The 27716-nt window shown below is 31.3% G+C and overlaps 2 protein-coding genes and 1 non-coding gene across 3 annotated transcripts; 1 reads left to right on the top strand and 2 right to left on the bottom strand.

The window, feature by feature from the left end:
• Positions 1-117: 117 nt before the first annotated feature.
• On the top strand, positions 118-15826 carry LOC132734971 (transmembrane protein 165-like). Its single transcript, XM_060721879.1, has 7 exons — positions 118-470; positions 6995-7232; positions 8949-9047; positions 10921-10997; positions 12463-12630; positions 13502-13607; positions 14220-15826. The coding sequence occupies exons 1-7, from the start codon at positions 354-356 to the stop codon at positions 14285-14287; spliced, it is 873 nt and encodes a 290-aa protein (XP_060577862.1). The 5' UTR covers positions 118-353; the 3' UTR covers positions 14288-15826.
• On the bottom strand, positions 12867-12986 carry LOC132734984 (U6atac minor spliceosomal RNA). The gene has a single exon (XR_009626390.1). It is a non-coding gene; the product is annotated as a U6atac minor spliceosomal RNA (small nuclear RNA).
• A 6068-nt stretch (positions 15827-21894) lies between the features above and the next one.
• Positions 21895-26603, bottom strand: LOC132734975 (uncharacterized). The gene is made up of 6 exons (XM_060721882.1): positions 26551-26603; positions 26147-26253; positions 25489-25638; positions 24499-24615; positions 23841-23970; positions 21895-22998 (listed from the first exon to the last, which is right to left on the bottom strand). Exons 2-6 carry the CDS (start codon positions 26234-26236, stop codon positions 22886-22888), a joined length of 600 nt encoding a protein of 199 aa, XP_060577865.1. The 5' UTR covers positions 26237-26253; positions 26551-26603; the 3' UTR covers positions 21895-22885.
• Between the last annotated feature and the right edge of the window lie 1113 nt (positions 26604-27716).

The raw sequence follows: 27716 nt of genomic DNA on the forward strand, positions 1-27716 counted from the left end.
GTGGTTTTAATCATAATTCAAACAAATGATATTACTCAATTATATTTCAGGTGCTTAATTTTGCAACAAAATATTATAAATCTTAAGTCTCCATTGAAAATAATTAAAGATCCCTAACCGGAAATATGTTCAAGGGAAGCAACTCTATCTGGAAACGTCCACCTTGTCAAAAAAGTGAATTCGTTGCATGTTAAGAAGAAAATACTTTCCACTCATTAATTAAAAACATTCTGTTCATCAATTGAACTGTGTGAATTGATTTGATAAATAGCCTATCGTTTTGGTTGACTGTTTTAGGTGTGAATAGTAAGAAAGTATTTTTGAAAGAATTCCGAATTCAACAAGTCGGAGCCATGGGTGACAAGAAACTTTTGTATGTGTCACTTTTTATTTTGGTTCTTGGACTGTCCGAGGTGCAAGTTTTTGGAAGTGATCATGACAAAAGTGATAATTCTAAAGAAAAGAATAAGGTAATGAACTTTCATGTTACTTGAACTTGTAGGAATATGTCAAATCCAGTGATAATTATTTTGGACCAGTGAAAATTTTAAGAAATTTTAATATGAAAAAGGCAAAGCCTCAAAGCGAGCTCGATTTTCTTTTAACGTGAAATAGTATGAAATAATCGCTCATTTTTATTTCAAATGCAGTGACGAGTGCGTTAGTCCAATAGATTAGACGTTACAGGCTTGTTATAGTTTTATGTTGGTCAAGCCTGACGTCTAATAGTTATTGGTCAAAAACGCGTAGCATTTTGAAAAATTAAAAAAATGTCTGTTGACTTGCCTTTCAAGCTTTATTCAAAAGCTTATCTTCTGTTCTTTCAATTGCATGGTCTATCATTAACAAAAAGTTTCAAACAATGTACTTATTAATTAAAAATAAAATATAAATATCAATCTATTTCGCTCATCGGCCATACTGGTTTAGTAAAGCGTTTTACAGATTAATTCCAATTTTTTGAACGGAAAAATATTTTCGAACACACTGACGGTGCATGGGCAATTATTTTGTTTAAAAAATATTCCGTTAGAAACTTCTGGAGTCATTTAAACGCTTGCATTTGAATTAGCCAATCAGATTTCGCGCACTGTATGGCGGCCATTTGTATATCTGCTGTACATGGAATTTAATTAAATGAGAGGATTTAATCATGACTTTTCGGGTGTGACAGTTCAATTATTTTGTTGAAAGGTATTTAATTTTTAGTTTTGTTCATAAATAGTTCAAAATTTATGTAAATACACGCTGTTTTAATTGTTAAAATGCATTAGATCTAAATCAATGTCTAATGTCAAATTTTTTGCTACACGATTTTGCAAAGATCTGTTAAGACCTAACGTAACATGGAAAATGAAAAATGTAAAATATCAGATTAATGAATGATAAATATGAAATAGGTTACGTATAGGTCTTATAATTAGGACTAACGAGTGCGTGTGACGTTACACGTACTGTGTTAGATATGGCTCCGCCCCTGTCGTTAAATGAATAACGAGTTTTAAAAAACGTTGATAAAACTTTGTTTATTTTATTTCACTCTATAATTTTTCAAGCGAAATAAAGATTATTAAAAGTGAAATAAACGTAAAACTTAAAATGTTTGCGACATTAAGTATGAGACCCATAATGAGCACTATAAGGAACTATAAAATTGACAACATAGGTCAGTTATATACCTTTAAAGACACAAGAATGCAAAATTTAAACAAAGTTTACCGTATGTTTTACGAGTTATGAAGATTTTTCTAAAGTAAAACTTGGCTAATAGAAGGGCTCTTTTTATGCCCCCGCCATATAATGGCAGGGGCATATAGTGTTACCCTGTTCCGTCATTCCGTCATTCCGTCATTCCGTCCTTCCGTCCTTCCGTCATCATCAGTTTCCGTTCATTATCTTAATAACCCTTGCACATATTGAACTCAAATTTGACATATGGATATGTCATGAGAAAATACAGGTCAAGTTCGAAATTGGTCATGGTTCGATGATTTTTGGCAGAGTTATGCCCCTTTTACATTGAAAATAATATGAAATTTTCAGTTTCCGTTCATTATCTCCCAAACGGTTCAAAACATTCAATTCAAAATTGACATATGGATATGTCATGACAAAATACAGGTCAAGTTCGAAATTGGTCATGGTTCGATGATTTTTGGTAGAGTTATGCCCCTTTTACTTTGAAAATAATATGAAATTTTCAGTTTCCGTTCATTATCTCCCCAACGGTACAACACATTCAACTCAAACTTAACATATTGATATGTCATGAGAAAATACAGGTCAAGTTCAAAGTTGGTCATGGTTCGATGATTTTTGGCAGAGTTATGCCCCTTTTACTTTGAAAATAATATGAAATTTTTAGCTTCCGTTCATTAACTCCCCAATGGTACAACACATTCAACTCAAACTTGACATATGGATACGTCAAAGGAATGCGCAGGTCAAGTTTAAATTTGGTCATGGTTCAATGATTTTTTGCAGAGTTATGCCCCTTTCACTTTGAAAATAATATGAAATTTTCAGTTTCCGTTCATTATCTCCCCAATCGTACAACACATTTAGCTCAAACTTGACATATCGATACGTCAAAGGAATGCGCAGGTCAAGTTCAAATTTGGTCATGGTTCGATGATTTTTGGCAGAGTTATGCCCCTTTTTCTTTGAAAATAATATGAAATTTTCAGTTTCTGTTTATTATCTCCCCAACAGTATTAAACATTCAACTCAAATTTGACATATTGATACGTCAAAGGAATGCGCAGGTCAATTTCAAATTTGGTCATGGTTCGATGATTTTTGGCAGAGTTATGCCCCTTTCACTTTAAAAATAATATGAAATTTACAGTTTCTGTTCATTATCAACCCAACAGTGTTACATATTCAACTCAAAATTGACATATGGATATGTCAAAGGAATGCGCAGGTCAAGTTGGAATTTGGTCATGGTTCGATGATTTTTTGGCAGAGTTATGTCCCTTTCACTTTGAAAATAATATAGATACATCTTAGGAATAAGCAGTTTAAGTTTGAATTTGGTCGTGGTTCAATGATTTTAGACAAACTTATCTTTCCTGAATGTTGAACTTTCAGTTTTAGCACTCATACTTTTGTGGAAATGTATATAGCCATTATGTTGGCTACAAATATGCAATATGCTGTTTTTAAAAGGTTAAGACTGAATAATTTCAGTGCCTTGAACATTATATAAAAATGGTTTGTGTTAACATTGAAAAGTTTTAAGGGCTTTGAACTTAGAATGAAAAAAATAATTTGTGCAAACAAATTTGGAACTAAATATTATAACATTTGAAATTTTGGCTGCATGCGGGGGCATCCGTGGCATGATGACACATTTCTAGTTCAGAAATGAGAAACTCTAATTATTCTATTATATAATAATTATGTAATAATGTAATAATGTTTTCCTATAGAAAATATTTTAGAAACAAATAATAGCATTCAGCTAACAAATGACCCAGCAAAATTATTTTTTCTACTCAAAATGTTTAAAATATGTAAATATGTATATAAATGTTACCCTACCCCACCCATTTTAAGTAGTTGTTTGATCATTTTTAGCTCGACTATTCGAAGAATATGAGAGCTATTGTAGTCGCCCCGGCGTCGGCGTCAGCGTCCGCGTCGGCGTCTGCGTTGGTTAAAGTTTTTTGTAAAGTCAAATATCTCAATTATTACTTGAGATATTCAATTGAAACTTACAATACTTATTTATAGTAACAAGGTACATCAGATTGACAAGTTGGATAACTCTGCCTACAATATTTACAGAATTATGCCCCTTTTTAACTTAGAAATTTTGGTTAAAGTTTTTTGTAAAGTCAAATATCTCAATTATTGCTTGAGATATTCAATTGAAACTTACAATACTTATTTATAGTAACAAGGTACATCAGATTGACAAGTTGGATAACTCTGCCTACAATATTTACAGAATTATGCCCCTTTTTAACTTAGAACTTTTGGTTAAAGTTTTTTGTAAAGTCAAATATCTCAATTATTGCTTGAGATGTTCAATTGAAACTTACAATACTTATTTATAGTAACAAGGTACATCAGATTGACAAGTTGGATAACTATGCCTACAATATTGACAGAATTATACCCCTTTGGAACTTAAAAATTTTGGTTAAAGTTTTTTTGTAAAGTCAAATATCTCAATTATTGCTTGAGATATTCAATTGAAACTTACAATACTTATTTATAGTAACAAGGTACATCAGATTGACAAGTTGGATAACTCTGCCTACAATATTTACAGAATTATGCCCCTTTTTAACTTAGAACTTTTGGTTAAAGTTTTTTGTAAAGTCAAATATCTCAATTATTGCTTGAGATATTCAATTGAAACTTACAATACTTATTTATAGTAACAAGGTACATCAGATTGACAAGTTGGATAACTATGCCTACAATATTGACAGAATTATACCCCTTTGGAACTTAAAAATTTTGGTTAAAGTTTTTTTGTAAAGTCAAATATCTCAATTATTGCTTGAGATATTCAATTGAAATTTAAAATACTTTTTTATAGTAACAATGTACATCAGTTTGCAAAATTGCATAACTCTGCCTGCAATATTTGCAGAATTATTTGCCCCTTTGAAACTTAGAAATTTTGGTTAAAGGTTAAAGGTCTTCAAAGATATTTACTTGAAACTTTACACATGCACTTAGGGTCATAATTGGAGGGTCATACTATCAAGCACTTAGAATAGTCGAGCGTGCTGTCCTACCGACAGCTCTTGTTCTACTTGGAGGGCCTAATTCAAAATATCCCTAAAATTTTCTCAAATCAGGGGCTGTTTTCAAAGTTTGCATAAATTTTCTTAAAAGTATATTGGATGCGCTTGTCAAATATAAAATACTTTTACCGTCTAGTTTTTATTTTATTAGACTTTGAAAATATCAGGTACCATATTTGATAATAAATTTGGCACAATTTAGCCAAAAGATACCAATAATAATTTTATAATTAAAATGAAACACTTTTTTCTTATCAAGAGTGATCTGAGAGACACAAATAATGTTCAAAGAAAAAAAAGAAAGAAAAAAAAAAGTTGCCTCTTCTGGGGCTTGAACCCGCGCCCCTCAGTTTCAATGCGGTTGACAGTAGTTCTAGTCTATTTGAGTACTCTTCAAAGTGGAGGTAATGCATTAGGTGCTGTTTGGCGCTACATTGTGACGTCACGTAAACAATACTTTAAACGTCTGTACAGCGTTAACGACTGAATAAAAGATATTTGTGTTCGGATTCATTTTCTTAGTTAGACCATTTTCTTTCATTCTCGATAGTTTTCACAACAAAATTCGACAAAAAATTGTTTTTATTTATCAGATTTTTCAAACAAAATGGCGCCTTCAATTTTCTTCGATATTTCACAGCTTCCGTTATTCTGGTTTCCTGTCTAATTATGGTTCCCATAGACGTGCGCGGGTGACCAGTCTACACATCCGTTTTCAGTCAGAATTCCTCAGTTTTTATCGTTATCTTTAAATTCGAAAGGTTGCGATGTGTCAAATTCGTTACTTTGGACGAAAGTTTTCAAAACCATCACTTAGCAGGTACTCGCGTTACCGTAAAGCTCGCTTTGCGAGCAGGCCCTTCGGGCCAGCTCGTCGAGCTCGCTAGTAAAATATGTTGTAGAATAAATTAAAAACTGGAATTCGGTCTAGTAATTCAATATCTAAAATTCATTAAACTGTAAATGTAATGTGAAAGTAGGCAAAGTCTATGAACGGGGAAGTTCGTTAAAAAAAATTCCTGATCATTTTTTATTTTAATATTTCTGATTTAAAATTGTTATTCTATAACTTATGTACCGCTTCTATTTTCAATCGGAACAGTTCTACGATGATTCTCAACCCGTAAAGGCTCAAGTTGCGATTGTTCCATTATCAGAATAACTTGTTACATATTAATTGTTTGTTTGTTTTGGGTTTTATGTCACATCAACAGAGTATAGGTCATATTGCTACGTTCCAGCTTTACTGGTGGAGGAAGACCCCAGGTGCCCTTCTGTGCATTATTTAAAGCACGAACGGGCACCTGAGTAGAACCACCGACGTTCCGTAAGCTAGCTGGATAGCTTCCTCACATGAAAGAATCCAAAGTCCCTGTCGGGATTAGAACCCACAGCAGTGAGGGGCAAGTGGTTTAAAGTCAACAACCTTATTTAAACCACTAGGCCACATTATGTAATTAATGACTTACATGTAAGTAAACTTAAAGATGCCAGTGTTCGAAATTAGCAGTAGTCCGATAGCCCCTGACTACTAAATTTCTCCTCGGGCTACCAACTTTTCACAGTAACATGCCCGACTAGGCTACTGTATTTTCAGAGGCAATATAAACAACTGTTTAGAACAAATGAATCATGCTAGTGAAATGTCTTTTGGGCTAGTGAATATTCCAATCTGGTAGTCCGACCAGCCTTGTCAAGTAAAATCCTAATTTCCTACACTGAGATGCACAAGTCTAAACCACTTAATTAAGCCAGTGATAGAAAATCATTTCCATTATACAATTTTAAGGAATATTAAGTACCAAGGTCCTAAGGGCACCATCCTTAGTTAACTTGGAACTATGAATGTTATCTCGGGTAGCTGAGGGAATGCCTTTTATGGTTAAGGCATGAGAATTGCAGCCACTGTTTATCTCTTTGTGATCTTAAGAGGCGACTAAATTGGGTCGAACAACTGGAGTCTATGCATCTCTTAGCTCCAGTAAGTGATGTGGTTTTCGCCCCTGGTGTTGCTTAAAAGTTTGTAACACTCAAAGTTAGCCAAAATCATCTTACCTGTTTCGCTATATGGTCTTTACCATAAAACAGTCTTTTGTTTTGATTGACCCTGTAAGCAGCAGTCACTTTGTCATTAGCAAGCAGCAATGTCGTTCCAATTTTAAAATGAAATTCAAGAAACATATAAGTTAGTGAAGAATTTTAAAATCAATATATCTTTGTCATTTCAGTCTCTTCTTAAACTTAAAGAAGAATCTACAGATGAAGGTTCTTATATCACATACATCAAATATAAGGTGGCTCATTCCGAGTTTCTTCATGGATTCATTGCCTCTTTATCTATGATCATTGTATCAGAACTCGGAGATAAAACATTCTTTATTGCTGCTATTATGGCAATGAGGCATTCAAGAGCAGTTGTGCTGGCAGGAGCCTTAGGAGCACTGGTTGCTATGACAATTCTGTCAGGTAAGATTAACATTTGTTGTTTTTTTTCTGTTCAATTTCTGATTCAGACTGATTGAGCCGTTGGCTGTTAGTTAATTTGCTAAAAGCACTATTAATGTCAGTTATTTTTTTTCAAATACAGTTGAGGAAATACAGAATAATTCCACTATCACAAAATAGATAAATTTATTTAGAAAAATGCTCAAGTTCGTCCTAAATTGCCACTATGCACATAAGTCACCAGACCCATGACTTATAAAGCAGGTGACTTAGATCAGCTTTATATTGATAAATTTAATGGACTAAAAGACAGAAAGCTGTCACTATTATTATCACTATAGATAGGCTTTAGCTTCTGCTATATACCTTGCATATTCAATTGTAAATCTGATTCTATATGTGGCCAATTGCATTCTCAAATGTTAGTGTTGGATTTCAGATCTTCCAATTTTTAGCTCACCTGTGAGGCTGTCACAAAGTGACAGGGTGAGCATTTGTGATCGCTTTTCGTCCGTCTGTCCGTCCGTAAACTTTTACTTTTAAATGACATCTTATAAACCAATAAGGCAATTTCATCCAAACTTCACAGGAATGTTCCTTTGGTGGTCACCTTTAGAAATTGTTCAAAGAATTGAATTCCATGCAGAACTGTGGTTGCCATGGCAACCGAAAGAAAAAACTTTAAATATCTTCTTTTAAAAAACCCAAAGAGCTAGAGCTTAGATATTTGGCATGAAACATCTTCTAGTGAGTGTCTACCAAGTTTGTTCAAATAAAAGCCCTGGGGTCAAAATTGGCCCCGTCCCAGGGGGTCATTGATTTTCCGTATATGCATAAAGTGAAAACTTAAAAAATCTTCTTTGAAAAAACCCAAATAGCTAGAGTTTAGATATTAAGCATGAAACATCTTCTAGTGAGTGTCTACAAAGTTTGATCAAATAAAAGCCCTGGGGTCAAAATTGGCCCTGCCCCAGGGGGTCATTGATTTTCCTAACATGTATATGCATATAGCAAAAACTTAAAAAAATCTCCTTTGAAAAACCCCAAATAGCTTCAGTTTAGAAATTAAGCATGAAACATCTTCTAGTAAGTGTCCACAAAGTTTGTTCAAATAAAAGCCCTGGGGTCAAAACTGGCCCCGCCCCAGGGGTGTCATTGTTTTTAACTATATGTGTTTAGTAAAAACTTAAAAAATCTTCTTTTTAAAAAAACCAATGAGCTAGAGCTTAGATGTTAAGCATGAAACATCTTATTGATGTCTACCAAATTTGTTCAAATAAAAGCCCTTTGGTTAAAATTGGCACTGCAGGGGTGGGGGGGGGGAAGAGGTCATTGTTTTTCATTATATGTGTGTAGTAAAAACTTAACATCATGAAACATCTTCTAATGGGTGTCTTCCAAGTTTGTTCAAATAAAAGCCCTGGGGTTTAAACTGGCCCCCTCTGGGGGCCTATATACAGGTGAGCGACCTCAGGGCCATCATGGCCCTCTTGTTTTCATATTCATGTCACTACATTTTCCTTTTCAGAGAGTCACAAGTTGTTTTGAAAATTAAATAGATAAATAAAATATACTATGGTACATTTGTAGAAGTGGTACACACCAATCTTCATTTTGAAACCACTTATTCAGTGTTTTTCACGAAACATTAGAAATTAGGTAACTAGATTGGCTTGTTAAGGGATTACTAAGCCTGTTATAATAGACATTTATTATATAAATTTGTTTGAATTTCAGCCTTGCTTGGTTATGCCACAACTATTATCCCAAGACAAGTAACTTATTATGCATCTTCTATACTGTTTCTGGTGTTTGGAGTCAAGATGATCAAAGATGGTTTGTAACTTTATTTTTTTGGTTTATTTAGAATTTATGTCAGTTCAATTGTGTAGGAAGTTGTAAGCTAGTAGATACACTTTCGAATTCATTCCTTGAACAAACCAGTACTGAGCAATGAGTGTAAAGTTTCTTGCTCAAGGAAACAACGACTTGCCCCTTACAGGGTTTGAACCCATGCGGCTAGCGATCATTAGATTACTATTCTGACATGTTAACCACTAGGTCATGCCGCCACTTAAGTTTTTTATGGTACTGTATGCTGTCTAACAACTAGGCGTAGGTCTTATAAAGAAAAATCATATTGCGATATTTATGTATTATGAACTATATAAAATGCTTGATACCTACAGAACCTTGTCTTAAAGAGTTTATTATTAAGCATTACACGTATGTCCCAATAATTGGTATGTCAGGGCCCTTTAATAAAAGATTTCACAATGTGTTAAAAAGGCATGGTAAAAATACTAAACCACTAAATGTAAGTGCTATTTGAAGCCAACCTAATAAAAGATGACTACACTTCTATATTTAATAGAATTTTATGTTTGTATTAATAACAATTTATAGCTTCAATATATTGCATACTGTAATACAATATTGCAAAATGAAATATTGTGATATCCAATATATTGCACAACCCTAATAGCAACATCAGTGTTATGAATATGATTCATGCCAACAGTATAATTTGTTATTAATGATGTTTTCAAATCCCACATACCATATTTTAGGAGCATTCAAATAAGTTTTAACTTTAATTCTTCTTATTATGTATCTTGATGCATACAATTTCACTCAATAACTTGAAAAAATTCTATAAACATGGGGAAGGTTATAAATGAAATCTGGCATGATGCTGACAAATAAATTCAGTTGATTCTGAATCATAAATGCATTTAGTGTTTGAAGTTATTTTTTGTGCAATAGGATGGTAGTATTTCAAATGAATCGTAACACATTTCTTTTGGTAAATCGGCAAACTGTTAATCAATCTCATAAATTGACAGTTTACCAAAATATTTTCAAACACTAAGCCGGTTAAAATTTTTGAGTACATATTTATCAAAATCAAATTGGTCGCATGGCTGTGCGGCGCCTGACCAATTTAATTTTGTAAATACGTACACATAAACTTTAACTTATATGTACTGGTCGGGGACCATCAACCGGACACTTTTTGAACACTTTTCCGTACAGATTTCAAAATTTTTAATCTAGAGACCTAAAAATTTGACATAGTTCAGTTAGGTTCTTCACCTAACTAAAAAACTAGTTTGTTTATTTCTAATCGTATTGACACTTACATCTGAGGCTCGACAAGGAGGGTATCAAAATTACCTAAATTGTCTACGCTACAGTACCATGTGTCCGGACAGATATGTACATGACGTGATTTAATTCAGATAAAAGCTTGGGTGTTTTGATTTTTGATTTCTAACATGATAAACAATATTTCAGCAACAAATGCTGACGTTTTGGATATTCTATTGTTTACTCTTCAAATGATTATAGCTGATATATGAGGTCAGGCATTGCTTTCTTGACCCCCAAATTGAACGTCAACATTTTTGAAATAGACATTAAAATATTACCATTTACGGAGGTGGAAAATAAAATTATTTACTTAATTTAGGAGAAACATGCATTTATTGTTGATAAAAAAGTGACTGACAACAAATGAACAAAGAAAATACTATATTGAGCATTTTCCGGGCCGTCCGGGTTTGGTGGTTGTCCGGTTTTGGTGGTCCCCAACCAGTAGTATTACATTATTTAAAGAGTTGTATCTTTTTTAGGATATTTTAAATACATTTAACATTTTATCATAGTTGTCAAACAGTGTTTAACACTATATAACATATGATTATAGGATGGTACATGTCTCCGGATGAGGCCCAGGAGGAATATGAAGAGGCCCAGGCAGAAATTAAAAAGAAAGAAGATGAGGTATAAAAATGTTTATGTTTCTAATAACAAACCTGAGTATATGCTTAACAGGGGTTAAAACACTGTTTTTGGAAAGCAGTTTTCTTACAGAACTACACAAGATTGAAGAACATAACAGATTATTAAAGTGTGGTCCTAACATGGCTCAATTTTCTGTGTAAAAATTTACAACTTTTTTTAATTTCATTTTAAAATTAAATATTTTATTGAATACATGTACATTTAAACCTTGTTTACTCGAACATGGATCGCTCAATCTCACCATCTGGTCTAGGCAAAATTCCTTGATATTATAATTATATTGTTCTACCACATAAACCTTAAACAAACAGACTTACAAATAATTATGTAGATGAATTTTTCGTTTGACTGATATAAAATGGATTACCTCCATGCCACTGTCCTTGATAATCAGATAAAATACAATATTATTTAGACATGATAATACTTCAACCTCAGTTAACTCTATCTAACTACCTATCTCTCAAACACATGTTCACATGCCCTCTGAGTACGAGGAAACAAAGTTTGACTGTACTTAGAATGCTTGTTGGAAATTTCATTTTAATATTAATTTGTGTCTCATTATCGTAATATCACTATAAGCATTATAATTTACTAATTCTTTTTTCACATTATGATTTACCATTGACCAAACCTTTATATATTTACCATCAAAAGGACGTTAGTTGTTTGTAAAGTACTTCATACCACTGACAACCAAACTACCTAATTTCACTATTGCACTAATTTTTGGTAACTGCAACATTTCTATGGTGATATCCATACATATTTACCTCCCTTGCAAATCATTAAGATCATGAGTGAAAACTGAAAAGAATAAATATAACAAGGGAGATTAATTACATAAACTAGTTGTTCGTACAAAACCTAATTTAAAAGCACATTATGCCTCAAAAATCCATATTTATTAAATTCTTTAGAAATGTGAAACATGTGTTTAATAATGTTCTAAAAATAGATTTAGAGTATGTTACTTAGATATTTAACATCTGAAGGCTATGAAAGGTAGCGCTGAGTGGGCAGTAATGTGTTGTAAATGTAGCAAAATGCAAACAAAGTAGTATTTTTGGCTTCCATACTAATTACTAATTCACTGTATTGATTAAAATTATACCAATTGCCAACTAAGCAAAAGAAGCAAAGATAGCTATGACATCTCTAACGGCAAATGAGTATTTTTGGAGACTTACAAAATACCAAAAATTTAATGTTTTTGTGAAATAAAAAGATGGCATTTCTGAGGCATAATGGGCCTTTGAATAATTGTATTTAGCATCTCTTTTGCTTGAATAGGTCGGTAATTATGAAACCTGAGGAAAAATCTTGTCAAATCCATTTCCAAATACTAGAATCAGTCATAGAAGTATACCTGTCAATTGTATTATCATGAACAATTTGAACTTAAAACTTGCTTAAATAAAATGTATTTCTTTTCTTCCAGCTTTTTTCATCAACTCAAGACATAGAGACAGGAATTATTCGAGGTCCTAAAAGAAATATACTCACAATGTTATTCAGTGCTATATTTATAGAAGCCTTTGTTTTAACGTTTCTCGCAGAATGGGGGGATAGATCTCAAATAGCTACAATTATTCTCGCTGCACGTGAGGTAAGTCTTTAGCTCTTAGCCTGATGAAGGTAACCGATTCTGCCTTCGCAACCAGTGCAAACTAAGATTAGAAACATACTTTTTTGAAAATCTATATTAGTGTCTTCTTCCTAAATCCATTTGTATAAGTAGTTTGGTCAAGATTGTATATCTGAATTGAATTTAGGAAAGTTTAGAATTAATATTAACTACACATCAATATAATTTGTATTTGTTGTTTGATCATTTTATACTGCAAAAAATATAAACTGCCCTCAAAGTAAGAGGGACAAGCCTTATATGTGTTATAAAGACCATAAAGATCTCTTCCGTCCTTATCAAGGGGAGTGCTAACCTTCTCTCCTTTCTTATAACACAATAAATTTGTGTACTTTCTGTCTTTATATATCAGCAAATTTGTAATATAGCTTTAGGACTATTTCAAAATTTGCATATTGATAAAGATCATACACTAAAATTCAAGGAAACAGTTTTGATAAAAAGAACTTTGCTTGAGGGTATATTTGGTTACTTTGCATATTAATATTGATAAAAGATTTGATGACATATCAAGATTCATTTGTTTTTTGCAAAATAAACATGTTTTGAATGTTTCATTAACTAAGGGGAGTAACTCATTCAAAATTTATATCCAGTACATGATCAGTCATTAGTAAGTAACAGGGTTATCACTAACTTATTAAGAAATTTATTAAACAGGACATTCACTCATTAAATAAGTAAAACAGTAGGGCATAATTAAATTTCAAATTGGTCAGTTATGTATAAATTATAATACAAGTACAATAAATAAGAATTCACCTAAATTTATACAAGGTTTTCTTTTGTTGTTCAATAAGGGTACTATGCAATATTATATTCATTGTTACAGGATGTAGTTGGTGTAATTATAGGAGGGTGTTTAGGCCACGCCCTCTGTACAGGTTTAGCTGTTTTAGGAGGTAGAATTGTAGCGCAGAAAATATCAGCTCGAACAGGTATGTTATATGCATATTTTTTTTGGTCTTTACGAGTATATCGACTTTAAGTTAAAGTTGTAAATAATTAACTGGTGCAATGTCTTACTTTAACTTAGCCAAACAATATAAATATATTATGTTTAACCAATCTACACACCTATTAATTTGTACAACTAGTGAAGATTGTGTAGAAATATTATAAAAATCTTAAACTGGCTAGATTTGAATCATCATAATCACAGGCAAGTGTGTTTTCTTCAACAATGTAAAGATTTCACTATCAACTATCAGACTAAAGGAATGTGACTCAGAATGCTTTCAAAATATAAAAGGATATTTTGTCTGTGCTTGCATTTTCACCTTTAGCCTGCTAGCGGCAACCACAGGTGTTTGACCCGTTAATTGATTATTTTGCCTGCTTCCCCCCCACCCTACCCAGAAAAAAAGTTGCATACATGTATGTTATATATTTATCATTTGGGGGGGGATGACTATTTCTACCCATGCAAAGACAGAATATCGGCTTTTCTCTGTCTGATCAAGTTCAACACTGTTTGCTATAAGTCAGTACTTATTTTGAGAATATCTCTATCTAGCTTTTATATGAATTTTAATATTTTATAATTTCAGTGACTATAGCTGGTGGAATAGTATTTATCATATTCGCTGTCACTGCCTTCTTGATGGGTCCTGACTAAAGTGAGCTGAGTTCATGGTCTAGCAGATATATACATGTTAATATCCACATGAGATTGGTACTGTGATATTGCAGTGTTTCAATATTTTAATATAATATATTTATAATTTAGACCCTGAAGTGTATTTTTAGATCGCTAATCTATTAATAGACTAAATTTCTATTTATAGACTGAACATCTATTTATGAAACAATAATTATGATATTTTGGATGGTATTCTGTTATCTTAATATAAAAAGGAAAATATAAGGTATTATATTCCTGTTGATTAAGATGGATTTTAAGTTATTACATGATACAAAATAGTTAGTGCTTAAATAGTTAAAATTTTAGAGATGTTGCCATAAATATACATATAAATTTACATAAAAAATTGCATTGACAATTGAATTATTTGTCCAACATCATAAAAAGCCCTTATCAAAGCTCAAGATATATAAAATGTATTATTAAGGTATAATAAAATATTCTGACAGAACTTCAGAACTAACTGGAATGCACCTCTCTTTTGTAATAATAAGATTTAAAATAAAAAATGTGATAAACATGAGATTTTGACAGTACATAAGATTAACACTTTATTTTTATTATCAAAAGACTATCTTCTATTGCCTAAAACTTTTATAATTACAAATACAATTATTAATCTCTACTTGATTGTGGAATAAATTTCCAAAAGAAATAACTCTTTATGATTTTTTTAAATGGACAGGGTATTGTTTGTATTGTGTTTATTTGAAATCTTTTGATTTTACTTCTTAGCATTGAAAAAAGATACATGGTGTTATATCTGTCCGAACTGTAATAATTTGTATTGATAATATACATGATATATAACATACCTGTAAGTCAGTTTTGTTTATGATTTTTGCTTCATTTGGAATAGATAACTGTTGAACACTTTGTATACTTAGGACTTTCATTGCAGTAACCTTTCCTGTTAATTGTTAAAACAGTCCTGAAAAATCTGGTGCCTTTATGAATATTTGAAAATTCTTTTATAGTCTACGTAATTCTTGAAATTTGAAATTCAATAGAATGATTAACTGCAAATACAAAAACTCAAAAATTTATTGTCTTAAATAGTTTGTTTAAATACATGTATAGAAAGTACATGGATTTTTAATCGAAATTCCTTTCTGAGTGTGGCAATTTTGTGGTTATAATGATTTTTATATTATTCAAATATTTACAAAGTTGGTTTAGACAGTAAAAATGATTCTGCTTGTCTGTGTATAGCATTAGATAATTATGATAAAATTGAAATTATACACTACGTTTCAGTAGTGATTAATTTTTTTTTAAAACATTATCATTGAATATTATTTAAAAAGTCTTTCTTAAATGCTCGCCATTGATCATTACATTATGATTTTATATTTCAAACATGGCCAATACTACATTTACATGAATGTAAATCTTTAGTCATTTTGGTGCATTGTTTATTAACCCTCGTCATATGAAATTTAAATAATTGATTTGCCCTGGTTTGCATTTTAGACTGTCAATTTTTAATGTGAGAAGTTTCTATGTCAAAATGCAGAATAAATTTCCAAAAGTTAACTGATTAAATGCATTTGAATCTTTTTAGCATTGAAAAAAAGATACAGTGGTGAAACTGTTAAGTTGCATTTGAATTTGGAATATGTTCTTTTACTAGTCTACGTAATTCTTGAAATTTGAAATTCAATAGAATGATTAACTGCAAATACAAAAAACTCAAAAATTTATTGTCTTAAATAGTTTGTTTAAATACATGTATAGAAAGTACATGGATTTTTAATCGAAATTCCTTTCTGAGTGTGGCAATTTTGTGGTTATAATGATTTTTATATTATTCAAATATTTACAAAGTTGGTTTAGACAGTAAAAATGATTCTGCTTGTCTGTGTATAGCATTAGATAATTATGATAAAATTGAAAATTATACACTACGTTTCAGTAGTGATTAATTTTTTTTAAAACATTATCATTTGAATATTATTTAAAAAGTCTTTCTTAAATGCTCGCCATTTGATCATTACATTATGATTTTATATTTCAAACATGGCCAATACTACATTTACCATGAATGTAAATCTTTAGTCATTTTGGTGCATTGTTTATTAACCCTCGTCATATGAAATTTAAATAATTGATTTGCCCTGGTTTGCATTTTAGACTGTCAATTTTTAATGTGAGAAGTTTCTATGTCAAAATGCAGAAAGTTAACTGATTAAGATGCATTTGAATTTGGAAATGTTCTTTGTTAATTTTAGTGATTACAGTATGAAAATGTTCAAATGTGAAGGTCATTAGTTTAGACCTTACTCTGCTGGGACAGAGAGTGATTAGCCTTTGCCACTAGTATAGAAGCGCACAGCTTGCATTTTTGTGCAGTCTGAGTGGGCTCTATACTGTTAGCTGACAGTCTTCAAATTTTCATTTCGATTTTCCTAAAATTGATAATGAAAAGTTCCAAAAATAGAAGGTGGACAAGTCCGTGTAAAAAAATTTAGCATAGTAAATGTTTAAAGTTCAGACTTTACGTAGGTCCAAGCTGGCTGTCCTCCGTTCTAATTGCATACAGAATCATCATTACTAAACATTAGTGTAGTTAAATTTGCAAGTTTAATTAAAAATTTGTCTACAAATGATGCTTAATAAGATTTAAAATGTTATTAAAGTGAAATTACTAAGTTTTTGGCATTGGCTTAGAATGTTTATGGTTCTACGTAGGGATTAGTGTCAATGTCTATATTCTTTTTTATAAGACATGTAGTAGGAAAATTTTTCATCCATTATAATCGGGTTTTGTGCACTTTCGTTTATCAGTACATTGGTATATTTTGATTCACTTAAAGCCAATTTAACCTTCTTTTTCATACATCTTGCATTTTTGTTGTTGCTTATATTTTGGTGTGTACATACATGTATAAAACAAACACTAATTGAGCCTTGGCAAAGAACCAAACTCTTGATCATTTCATAGACATTTATTTAGCCATGATAATTTGTGAAACATTCCATGATTGTTGACCATTTGTTTTGAAATTCATTTGTTTTGAATTTACCAGTAATAACTGAACCATGTACTTTATATCTGAAGTTAATTGTTAGGCCCTTATTCTCATTGATGTCCACAGTTGGTAAGAAAAAGTGAAGCAGTTAGCTCTATAAAGGGGGAATAAGGTCTGTGAATAAAGATACACCTTTATAGGTACACCTTTTCCTCTATATTGATAAATCTATCCTCTTGTTTTCTTCGCTGTCTCCCTGATCCGAGACCCAGACAAGGGTGACTAATATCAGCTTAAAAGTTCAGGCTTATACCTGTCCAATGACACTACTCACAGCATTTGGGGGCTTGGTTCAAGAACACACATGCTTACCACATCCAATGCCTTGCTTTTTGGCAGTTATGTTTTGATAATAAAACTACCGGGGCTGTCATTGCATTTAGCTGTTTTAACCTTGCTCCCTGAGTCACGCATATTTAAAACTCGCAACAGCCGTGTGTGCTCACAAAAAATCTGTTGATAAATGCATGTATTCTTCTTTGTTAATGTATACCCAAATGTATAGTTTTTATGAAAGAATATTGGTTCATATAAGCATTACAATTATTGAGTTAAAGTAAAAATGTTTAAACTAATGTATGAAATGGCAAATTGCCATTAAGAGAGATAATTGGATTTCATAGTAGTACTGATTATATCAATGTCCCTTTACACTCCACATCCATGTTGTTTGTTTGTTGTTTTTTTCATGTATTATCATGCACTCGTGCAGATATGAACACTCTAAATTATTTTTATGAATATTTTGAAAATATTATATACAAAATTGCTAGGTCTCTGCTTAATATATAGATGCTCAATAAATTTTATTTTCTTAACAGTTTTAGTTTGTTGTATGCGTATAATTAGACATGTAAATTGTTGTAAGTTAATATGCAATTTAAATTGCACATTTAAAATTTATCATCGACCTCGCTTTTACATTCTTAATGTATATATCAATACGTTAATTGAATACCTTACACTTTTTTTACCGAGAATAAAATTACACATTTAACATAAATGATAGTGGTTTGAACCAGTGCTATGAGTAATATGTTGTCCATGCCTTTACCATTATGACAATTTAGTAAAGTATGTAGTGTATAGTTAAGGACATGTACAACTGTGGTTTGTAAGTTAATTACATTATATTGCATGTTTAAATTTTTATCCATGCATATTTTTACACTTTCCTTAATATGTGGTGGATAAATCATACACTTTGCTTTAAAGTTTGATTTTGCTTAACACTTAATTACCAAGAATGAAATTACAAATTGTATTACATTTAAATGATAGTGGTTTTGAAGCCATAGCTATGAAGAATATGTTGTCCATGCCCTGTTACCCATATGATATACCAGTACATATTAGAAAAAAGGAGATTGGTTTTATTTCACTTGTTTTGGACAAATTACCATGGTGACATGTACCTTTTTAAAAAAATGTGATTGACATAGGCTCATAGGGCAATAGGTTTCATTAATTACATCATTTTTCTCACTAAAAGCATAAATATATCATCAACTTAGTGCAGTTACTTAAGGAGTTAACTTCCTTCACTGCACTAAGGCAACAATATATATATTTTGAATTTTTATTGACATTTCTACTTGAATTTTGAAGTTTATTTTATTGTCTATAAGCCAGAAATAAATAGCTTAGTGGCTTAAAAGGTCATGGAGGGAAGGCAAGAGGCTGTCTTTTCCTGCAGACTTTATGTAAATGAAATGATATAATGCTACTAGCATATTATCATGTTAATCTATTTCTCTAAAGCTTACATTTTTGCTCATAAGATGAACAGTTCATGTCACAAAGTTTTGGTTTGTTTCATATTGTTACTTACAGATTATTGTTTTGATTATATAATGTATATTTTACTAATTGTGTATGTAGTGATTTAGTTTTTATATATAATCAAATTGTTAACATACATTTGCCATATACAATTTGCATGGATAGTATGTTGTGAAGATGATGAAATTTGATAAGAGAATGTATTTCATGATTCATTCTATAGAAAGGTAGTCGGGCAGAATGTGGAGATGTGACAGTCAAGTTGTCATGGTGATAGTGTGAAACATATCATAAAAAGCATTGACATATTTCATCAATAAGAGCTTCATGAAAAGATAATTATATTCACTCACCTTGACCGTGTACATGTCCCAAACATTTTTTGGTGAAACATATCCTCACCAATTTATCCTTTTGTCTGTAATTTAATAACCAACATCATAAATAATTGATGTGTGGTTCTTTACCAAAATTTCTTGTTAATTAGGTCAAGGTCACTGGTGCTATAATTAGATTTTCATCTACCAGTACTCTTCATGGTATTAACCATGAGATGAAACCACATAAGGGTAGCATCAATGAGGGTATCTCATATCTTACATCTTAAAAAAGGATAAATTTATGTTTAAAGTTGTATTGAAAATCTTTAATAACATGGTTAAAAAATTAACTTAACCTTCATAAGGTTAAATCAAACAAAGTTTTATATGATTAGTGTATAACCTTGTTGTTTACTTTTTGGCCATGCTTCACTGCAAATGTTCTTTTTTTTCATGACTATAAATATTCCATGTTCATCATTTGTAAATATAATACATGTATAATGATTATATATCAATCAGGAATTAGAGTAGTTTATGTTCTTTTCATTTTGTTCTTGTTTTCTGTATAATATGTCATTCCAGCAGTGCTAAAGTTGTGTTAAATTTTGACATTTAAGCTTAAAATGTTGACATTATACTGTAAAATGTTGACATTATTGAATTTTGACATTGAATTTTGAAAAATTTAAGCATTGATATAAAAAAATGTTGGTATTGAATTGCGAACTGTTGACATTGAATTGTAAAATGTACACATTGAATTGTGAACTGTTTACATTAAATTGTAAAATGTTGACATTGAGTCATAAAATGTTGACATTAAATAATGAAATACTGACATTGCATCTGGAATGGGTAAGATATAAACATCCATACATTACAAAGTTGTTAAATGTTTAAAATAGCACTAATTGGAAACTGTGCCAGAACTTCAAGTGGTGTGAATTGATAAATACACATGTATTAGAGAGATGGGGTTACTGATAGAAGCAAAGATCCTGTGATTTATATGTTTTTTGAACTGTTGAGTTACTAGTGTGTAGATGTTAAAAGTGGATAAATATACATGAGGGTTTGTTTTGAACCCCTGAAGGAAATACTAGTACTAAACAAACATTGATTTATTTGTTTTTAAAGAAGAACGTACATTTACAATATGCTGATCTGTGCTTATTGATTTCACATTATTTACAGCTGGAAAAAGGATTTTATTTATATTAAACTTACTTTAACTGAAGAAGTTGAAGTGGTGTCTGCCTCTCAAACTATTGGTCATTGTTCGAAGCCCCTTTTGGATCATGACAATGGCTTCAGTACTGACAATGGCTTCAGTACCAATTAGTTCCAGGAAGCAGACTTAAAGGGACTCCACTGAGTTTTTTTTTTGACATGATTGGACTGGAAATAATTTTTCAAGATTAATGTTCGCACTTCCATTTGGTGTAGTTCTAGAAAAGTAACTTTTGTGAAAAATGTCAGATCAATCGTTTTCTAGTTTTTTTTCCAGAATGATTATTCTTGTTGTGAAAAATGACTGAATGCTTTTTAATCAAATCAGACTGTGAATAGCACAACAGTACGACTCCAAATTCTTTATTAGACTTATTCTTAATTTTTTTTTTGCATACCTTTCCGTTTCAAGTGCACCTGTTGATCTTATGTAAGAAATTAAAATTTTATATGACCTCAGTGGAGTTCCTTTAATAACAGTTTAGATCAGCTCCTAGGTATGAATTAAATGAACATTGTAAAATGGCTTTAATTGGTTTAATATCTTATAGTTATATTTTTATTATAATTATTGTGTTTTCACTATTCTATGTAAACTTTGGTTTCTTGTTATTGAATATAATAGGACATACATGTATATTGTGCTGATTATTTAATGTCTGTTTAATTGACTTTAAGAGCAACTTCCATTTTCATTGTCATTTATGTATTTTATACAAAGTTTACTCATTTACTATGCGCATGTCAACTGACGGCAATTTTGATCATATTTGAGTATAGGTATGTTTTTATTATTTTGTCTTTATTTCATAAAAACAATACCATGTTATTGCACTATTACTCTTTTGAATTTGCATGGCCTTCAAATTACTCAATGCATCCAACAAGTTTTCTTTGTCCTTTGTGTTAAAAACACATCTTTCTTAACCATATTATTAAATTTTTCATAACTTGTTCTCAATAATAAGTCCCTGTTTTATTATGAATACTATTTATCTGAGGTCATGGTCACATTGTGAGGTTCAAAGTTAGATTTCTGAAAAAATGGTTAAAATTTCTAAATAAAGATATCTGTTTTTTGTGGATGGATATATTTACGACATTGAAAGGTTATGTATATTAGAGGTTTTTCTTTGGAGATAATAAAAATGTACAGTCTAAATTTACAATAAAAATGAAAGAGAAGAGGATAAGTGTTTTGTTTTTTATGATCATTATTTATTTTAAAATAATCATTATTGCACTAACATTTCAGGACTATATCTTTAAAAATGTATGATGAAAGTGTTTACAATTCAACATTCATACCATTAAATTTAACCCGGAGTGACTGCAACTGAAAGTGACTAGCCTTTGCCACCTGTATCGAGTCGGGCTAGCTTACACTTCACGTCTGACCCAGCCCTTTTCTGTTTGCCTTTCATGGTGATATACCAAACTTTGATAAATGGACACTTTCAGATACGGAAGCTGGCCAGTCCATTTAAGAAATTCAGCAGTTTAAGAAATTAAGAGTTAAGTAGAGCTGTATACAGGGCTGCGTTTTATAGAAAGTCCTAAGTCCATCAAAAGTCTTATGACAACCTATAGGACTAACTTACAAACTACAATGGCACGAGGTGTAAATATTCATCTGCATTGCTAAACAAAAATTATAGAGTCTTAATAATTATAAGAGTCATAAGTTAGGACATTTTCATTGAAACGAAAATTGTCACAGTTTTGGTCTTGGGACATATTTTGGGACTTTCCATGAAACGCAACCCTGGTCTGCATCATATATACATATTACAAACCATGGCACACACAAAAATATAAATTACAGGCAAATACCATGTACAAAGAATGTTACACATTAAAATTTGAATATTTCACATTTATGTTCCTTCATACACACCATGTTATCTAAATACATGTACCACATGCACAGTGAGAACAATTAAAATTCAGTACATAGGCATTGCTCAATAAATTTATAATGTACGTTTGACTTTGCATTGCTGAATACAAAGGTAAAAGTCAGTATTTATTTTGTCGGATTCAGTTCATCTTGAGAGAGTCCTTTTTCAAGATAGTCCTTTCGTTTTTGTTACACGACATACCATAATGCTTATTTGTTAACTGTTGCCTGATGAAAACCCAACTTTCGAAATGTCTTGACTTGTTGCCTATGTTTTATTTTATATCTTCACGCAGACGACAATTTACAAAAGTATAATGATAACAACAACAATGAGAAGGACCTCGCCCCAACCTACATCCCGTTTTGGTCTAAGTCGTCTGTGAACTGACAGAGCCTTTACTGTGTTTTGAACTTCTGCAAATAAAAGATAGTTCCTAATTAATTTTTTATTCAAACTCTTTAAAGGCACATTATGCCCCAGAAATCAAAATACATGTATTTTTTTTTAATTCTTTAGAAATGTCAAACATTGTTTTATAATGGATTAAGAGCATGTTAGATATTCAACAACTGAAAATTAGCTATGAACATGCAGTGATGTGTGGTAAAGGTATCAAAACTTAATCAAAGTAGTATTTTGACTTCCATACATTAAATTTCATTAAATATACCATTTGACAACAGACCAAAATAAGCAAAAAGAGATTTTATGTATATGGCAAATGAGTATTTTTTCCTAAACCCTGACAAGATACCAAAAATAAACAGGTTTTGAGAAATAAAATTTTTAGCGTTTGTATTTTGATGAGAAAAAGTCTTGGCATAAAGATGTAGCGATAATATAATACACATGAACCTTGCAGCTCTTTATACAGAAATCTGTATTTGGCTCATTTGTCTGGTCAAGAAAGTTCTTTTATTTCATAAAACATTACCCTTCAATACTTTGAAATACAGCAAACATTTCCTATATACAAGTCAAAGTTCGTGCATTGGCCAGACAAAAGAGCATAATGCCAATCGTCTTCCTGGTGAGCAATACCATTTCAGACATCAGTCATAAATTAATTAATGCTCTCTAAAATCATCGAACAAACGTTAATTTTGGGATTAAAGTATATGTTGAGGCTACTAATTTGTGAAAATGTTAACAAATGAACTTCACAAGAAAGCCTTAAAACTTCTTGTCAAATATGCAACAACAAGAATACTACTACCCAGCCTCCCTTCCCCCACTTCCTCATACTTAAACTTACCCGGCATTGGTTTCAGCTCGTATACTTCCAGTCCTTTACAAAGCTCAGCTGACAGGGGCGATAACTCTGACTGATAAACGATGTCATCTTTTTGGAGATGAAGCGATGTTTTCTTGTTGGGAAATTTAAACTGAAATAAATAAGTATGTTAATACCTTTTTGTTAAGAACAGCATATCCCTGTGTAAATGTGAAAGGGAAAATATACTTTACAGATCTAGAGTTGACTTCTTTTCAGTTTGTGAAATAAGAATACTGAGGCAGTACCGAAATAACATAAAGTTTCACGTCATTGATTGATGTTTTTTACAGTACATTTTTTTATTTAATATTTTAGTATGCACTGCCGATGTCTTTAGGATACAAAACTAGTTCTGTGCCATGAGGTCAAACGAGACGTGGCTCTGTCACTTTTTCGTGTTGTTGTTGTTGTTTTTTTTTTCAAACTTGTTTCAAAGAGTGGTAATCGCACCATGATTTCACAGTATTACCATCGATATTCTTTTAGAATAACAAATGTCTTTTTTCAAATGTTTCACTAAAAGATCGTGCAAAAACTATTCGGCGACCTTTTCATGCATTCACACAGAAGCTGACTATTTTGTATCTTATTGTATCATTCGCGTAAAGAAGTAAACTACGATAAGATATACACCTACCTCTTTATCTGGGTTTTTGAGAGCGTTCTTTATTTGTTGTAAGGTGACTAGTTCTTCATTAAATGCTAACACTCCACAATATTTGGCATCTGGTGAGTTTTTCATCGTCATCAACATCTGTTGAGGAACAAAATATTTATAATTAGAGGTATGTGCAATAACAATATATTTGTTTGGAAAATAGAATAAGTAATTATAAACAGTAGTTTGAAGTAACATATTGTTAGTCGCGATTGATGCCGTGCTGCTACTGTTGCTGCTGATATTGAAGATAGTTAAGGATGTGATGATGATTGTGGTGATGATGATAATGATGATGATGATGATGATGATGATGAAGATTATTGTATCAAGATTCAATTTCAGGAATTTTAGTTAAGAAAAAAAAAAGAAACATGATTAAATAAAACACCCAAAATTTCTCCTTATGCTTCAAAACATCAGATAATTATAACATTACTGCAATAGCAACAGATATATCAATAAAAGGAATGTTAGCGGTCAAGATTGCCAGCCATAAAGTCTATCATAATTTTAGGCTTTAAATGTATGCTAGCTTTGTAGTCTATATATCTATATACAACCACGACAACAATCATAAAATAACAACAAAAAAGTGGCTACATGGCCTAGTGATTTATGCGTCAGACTAAAAATCTTATAATCGCTAGCCGCATGGGTTCAAATCCCGTCAAGTGCGAGTCGTTTCCTTAAGCAAGAAACATTTTACACTCATTGCTCAGTACTGGTTGGTTCCAGGAACATATTCGAAAGTGTGTCTATCAGATTATAGCTTCCCACGCAGTCAAACTAAAATTCTGTTTAAACCAAAGTGACCACCTATACATTAATCTTGCATTTTGTCCTGAGCGCGAAATGTCATTCAATTTTCTATGGGGATAATTAAACTGTAAAAAGTCTATACTGATTTAATACCAACTGTATAGTGCACTCAATCGGCATTACATTGAAATAAGCACATTAAAATACCTTATCGAAATCTAACACCACACTCATGCCACCTTGAACCACGAACTGCACTTCCTTGTTGTGGATGGTGACCGCCTGGCCTTGTTTCTTCTGTACACCTCTCATCTGACCGTTCTTTAAGCTCGAAGTCACATAGTTAATGAAATATTCCTGTAATTATATTATGAAAAAATGCAATACGGAAAGACTCCTACAAATGGAATAGCACATGAAAAATTATTGAAATAGTTATATTGAAGTTTATTGTATCAGACTGGAGTTCTTGAAGATCGTAATAAATCTAATCTTATAGTTGTCTTCTATAAGAGAGTTCTGTTCTTCGAATAAAAATAACATTCATAACAAAATAATAATAATAATACTATGAAGAAGAAGAAGAAGTATTAAGAAGAAGAAGAACTTTTTGCAGTTCTGAGGGACATTAACCAATTCTGCACATACAAAATATGTTATTTTTCCAATCCTGGAAACAACAATTTTGTATTCAAAGCTACACATAAATAAGTTCTGCGCTGTAAAAAACGCAGATAATGATATACACTTGTATTAACCATATTTTGAAAGTACCAAAGATATGCACATCTAAGCAATAGAGAGAAACATGCATTCGTTTCAGCCGAAAATATGCAATAAGATAAGCAATATTATTAACACATACCCCGTCCGATCTCTTCTTCATTTCCCCTACATGATATCCAAATGTCATGGCAACCAAGCATAGTAAAGAGAGTACATGAAACTTATTCATCTTTTAAATAATTGTTCCTGAAAAATAGACAAATCGATCAATGAAATAATCATTATTTAGTTTATTATCATTTTGATGATTTATGATGGAAAGATTATCATTTAGTATTATTTATTATTATCATGATAATTATTATAATTATCATTTCATTTTATATTTATTATTAATCATCAACATCATCATCATCATCAATTATTATTATTATTATTTTATTATTTATTTATTATTATTTTTTATATTAACCATCATAATATAGAATGTAGATAATTAGAAAATAAGACAAAATCATTGCGCTTTGAAACAACTCAACATGCCTTTATGTCCAATCCGTATAAACGTACAAATACTTTCAACTGTATTTTTTTAATATGTTTAATACGGTTTTCTTCTGGCTTATATACATTTTGAGGTACGAATGTGTCTGAAAAAATAATGTCAATCAACCAATCACCAATCAGAAAAACTCGGTTTTAAACGTAATTAGTAATCTGTACCATGTGACCCGATTATATACATATTAACATAGTTTTATTATATACGCATCGTATACTGTAAATAAAATTTTCCGCCTCCGCGATAGTTAAAAAAATAAAAACAGAATTAAAATCGATTTTAAACGATAACAACAAGATCCTGTTGTGGTCAAAATATTATCCGTCTTAAACCTCGTTGACGTCAAATCACGGGCTTAAGAAGTTTTAGCTGAAGGTATTAACAGTTTAAAATAACATAAATAAAGTGTTTATCACAGTCATAGTAGTATCAAGGAGTGGGGTTTTTTTAATCTGAAAACGGTTAGATGTTAAGACCCAATCAGGAGCTTCAAAGATACATTTACTGCAGACTATAATACGATCATATATTTTCATCTTAAGGCCGTGTCTACACCTATTCAAGTTTCTTACATGTCACATTTAGATAAGCTAAATAAATGGCCCTTTCAACATTTTTTCAGGCACAATTTTCACTGAAATGTCTCATTAAGATAGCCCAGGATTTATACCTTTTTCTTTGCAAGACTATCATGTTTCTGTAAAATATGTGGGAAAAAAAGCGGGAAAATGATGCAATTAGCTACAACAGAATGGAGTTCATTGAAAAAATGTGACAAAAATTTATTTTGATGCAAATTCTTTATTTGATGAAAGTTGTTCACTAAGTGAACAAGATCATTTTAATCCATTTTGACTCTACTTAAAAAAAAGCGCTCTTTTTTATTTTTTTACAATGTATTTATTTATTTATTTTTTTTGCTCTTGTGTATCAGCGTATTGATTTGTTCCTTTGACCAAGACATTGTAATCATTTACTGAAATTCAAAGGGCATGTACACTGAATCAACAACAAAAAGTCAGAAAATAATAAAAATAACAGCACTATCAAACCTTCGGGCACATGTTTTGTGTCAAACCGGTGTTATCAGTGTCTTGACAGCCAAAAACTTGTAGAAAAATAGAACGTGTTCTAACTTTCTTGCAAG

This window comes from Ruditapes philippinarum, unplaced genomic scaffold (genome assembly GCF_026571515.1).
Source record: "Ruditapes philippinarum isolate M1 unplaced genomic scaffold, ASM2657151v2 ctg880_1_1_1_1, whole genome shotgun sequence".
Lineage (NCBI taxonomy): Eukaryota > Metazoa > Mollusca > Bivalvia > Venerida > Veneridae > Ruditapes > Ruditapes philippinarum.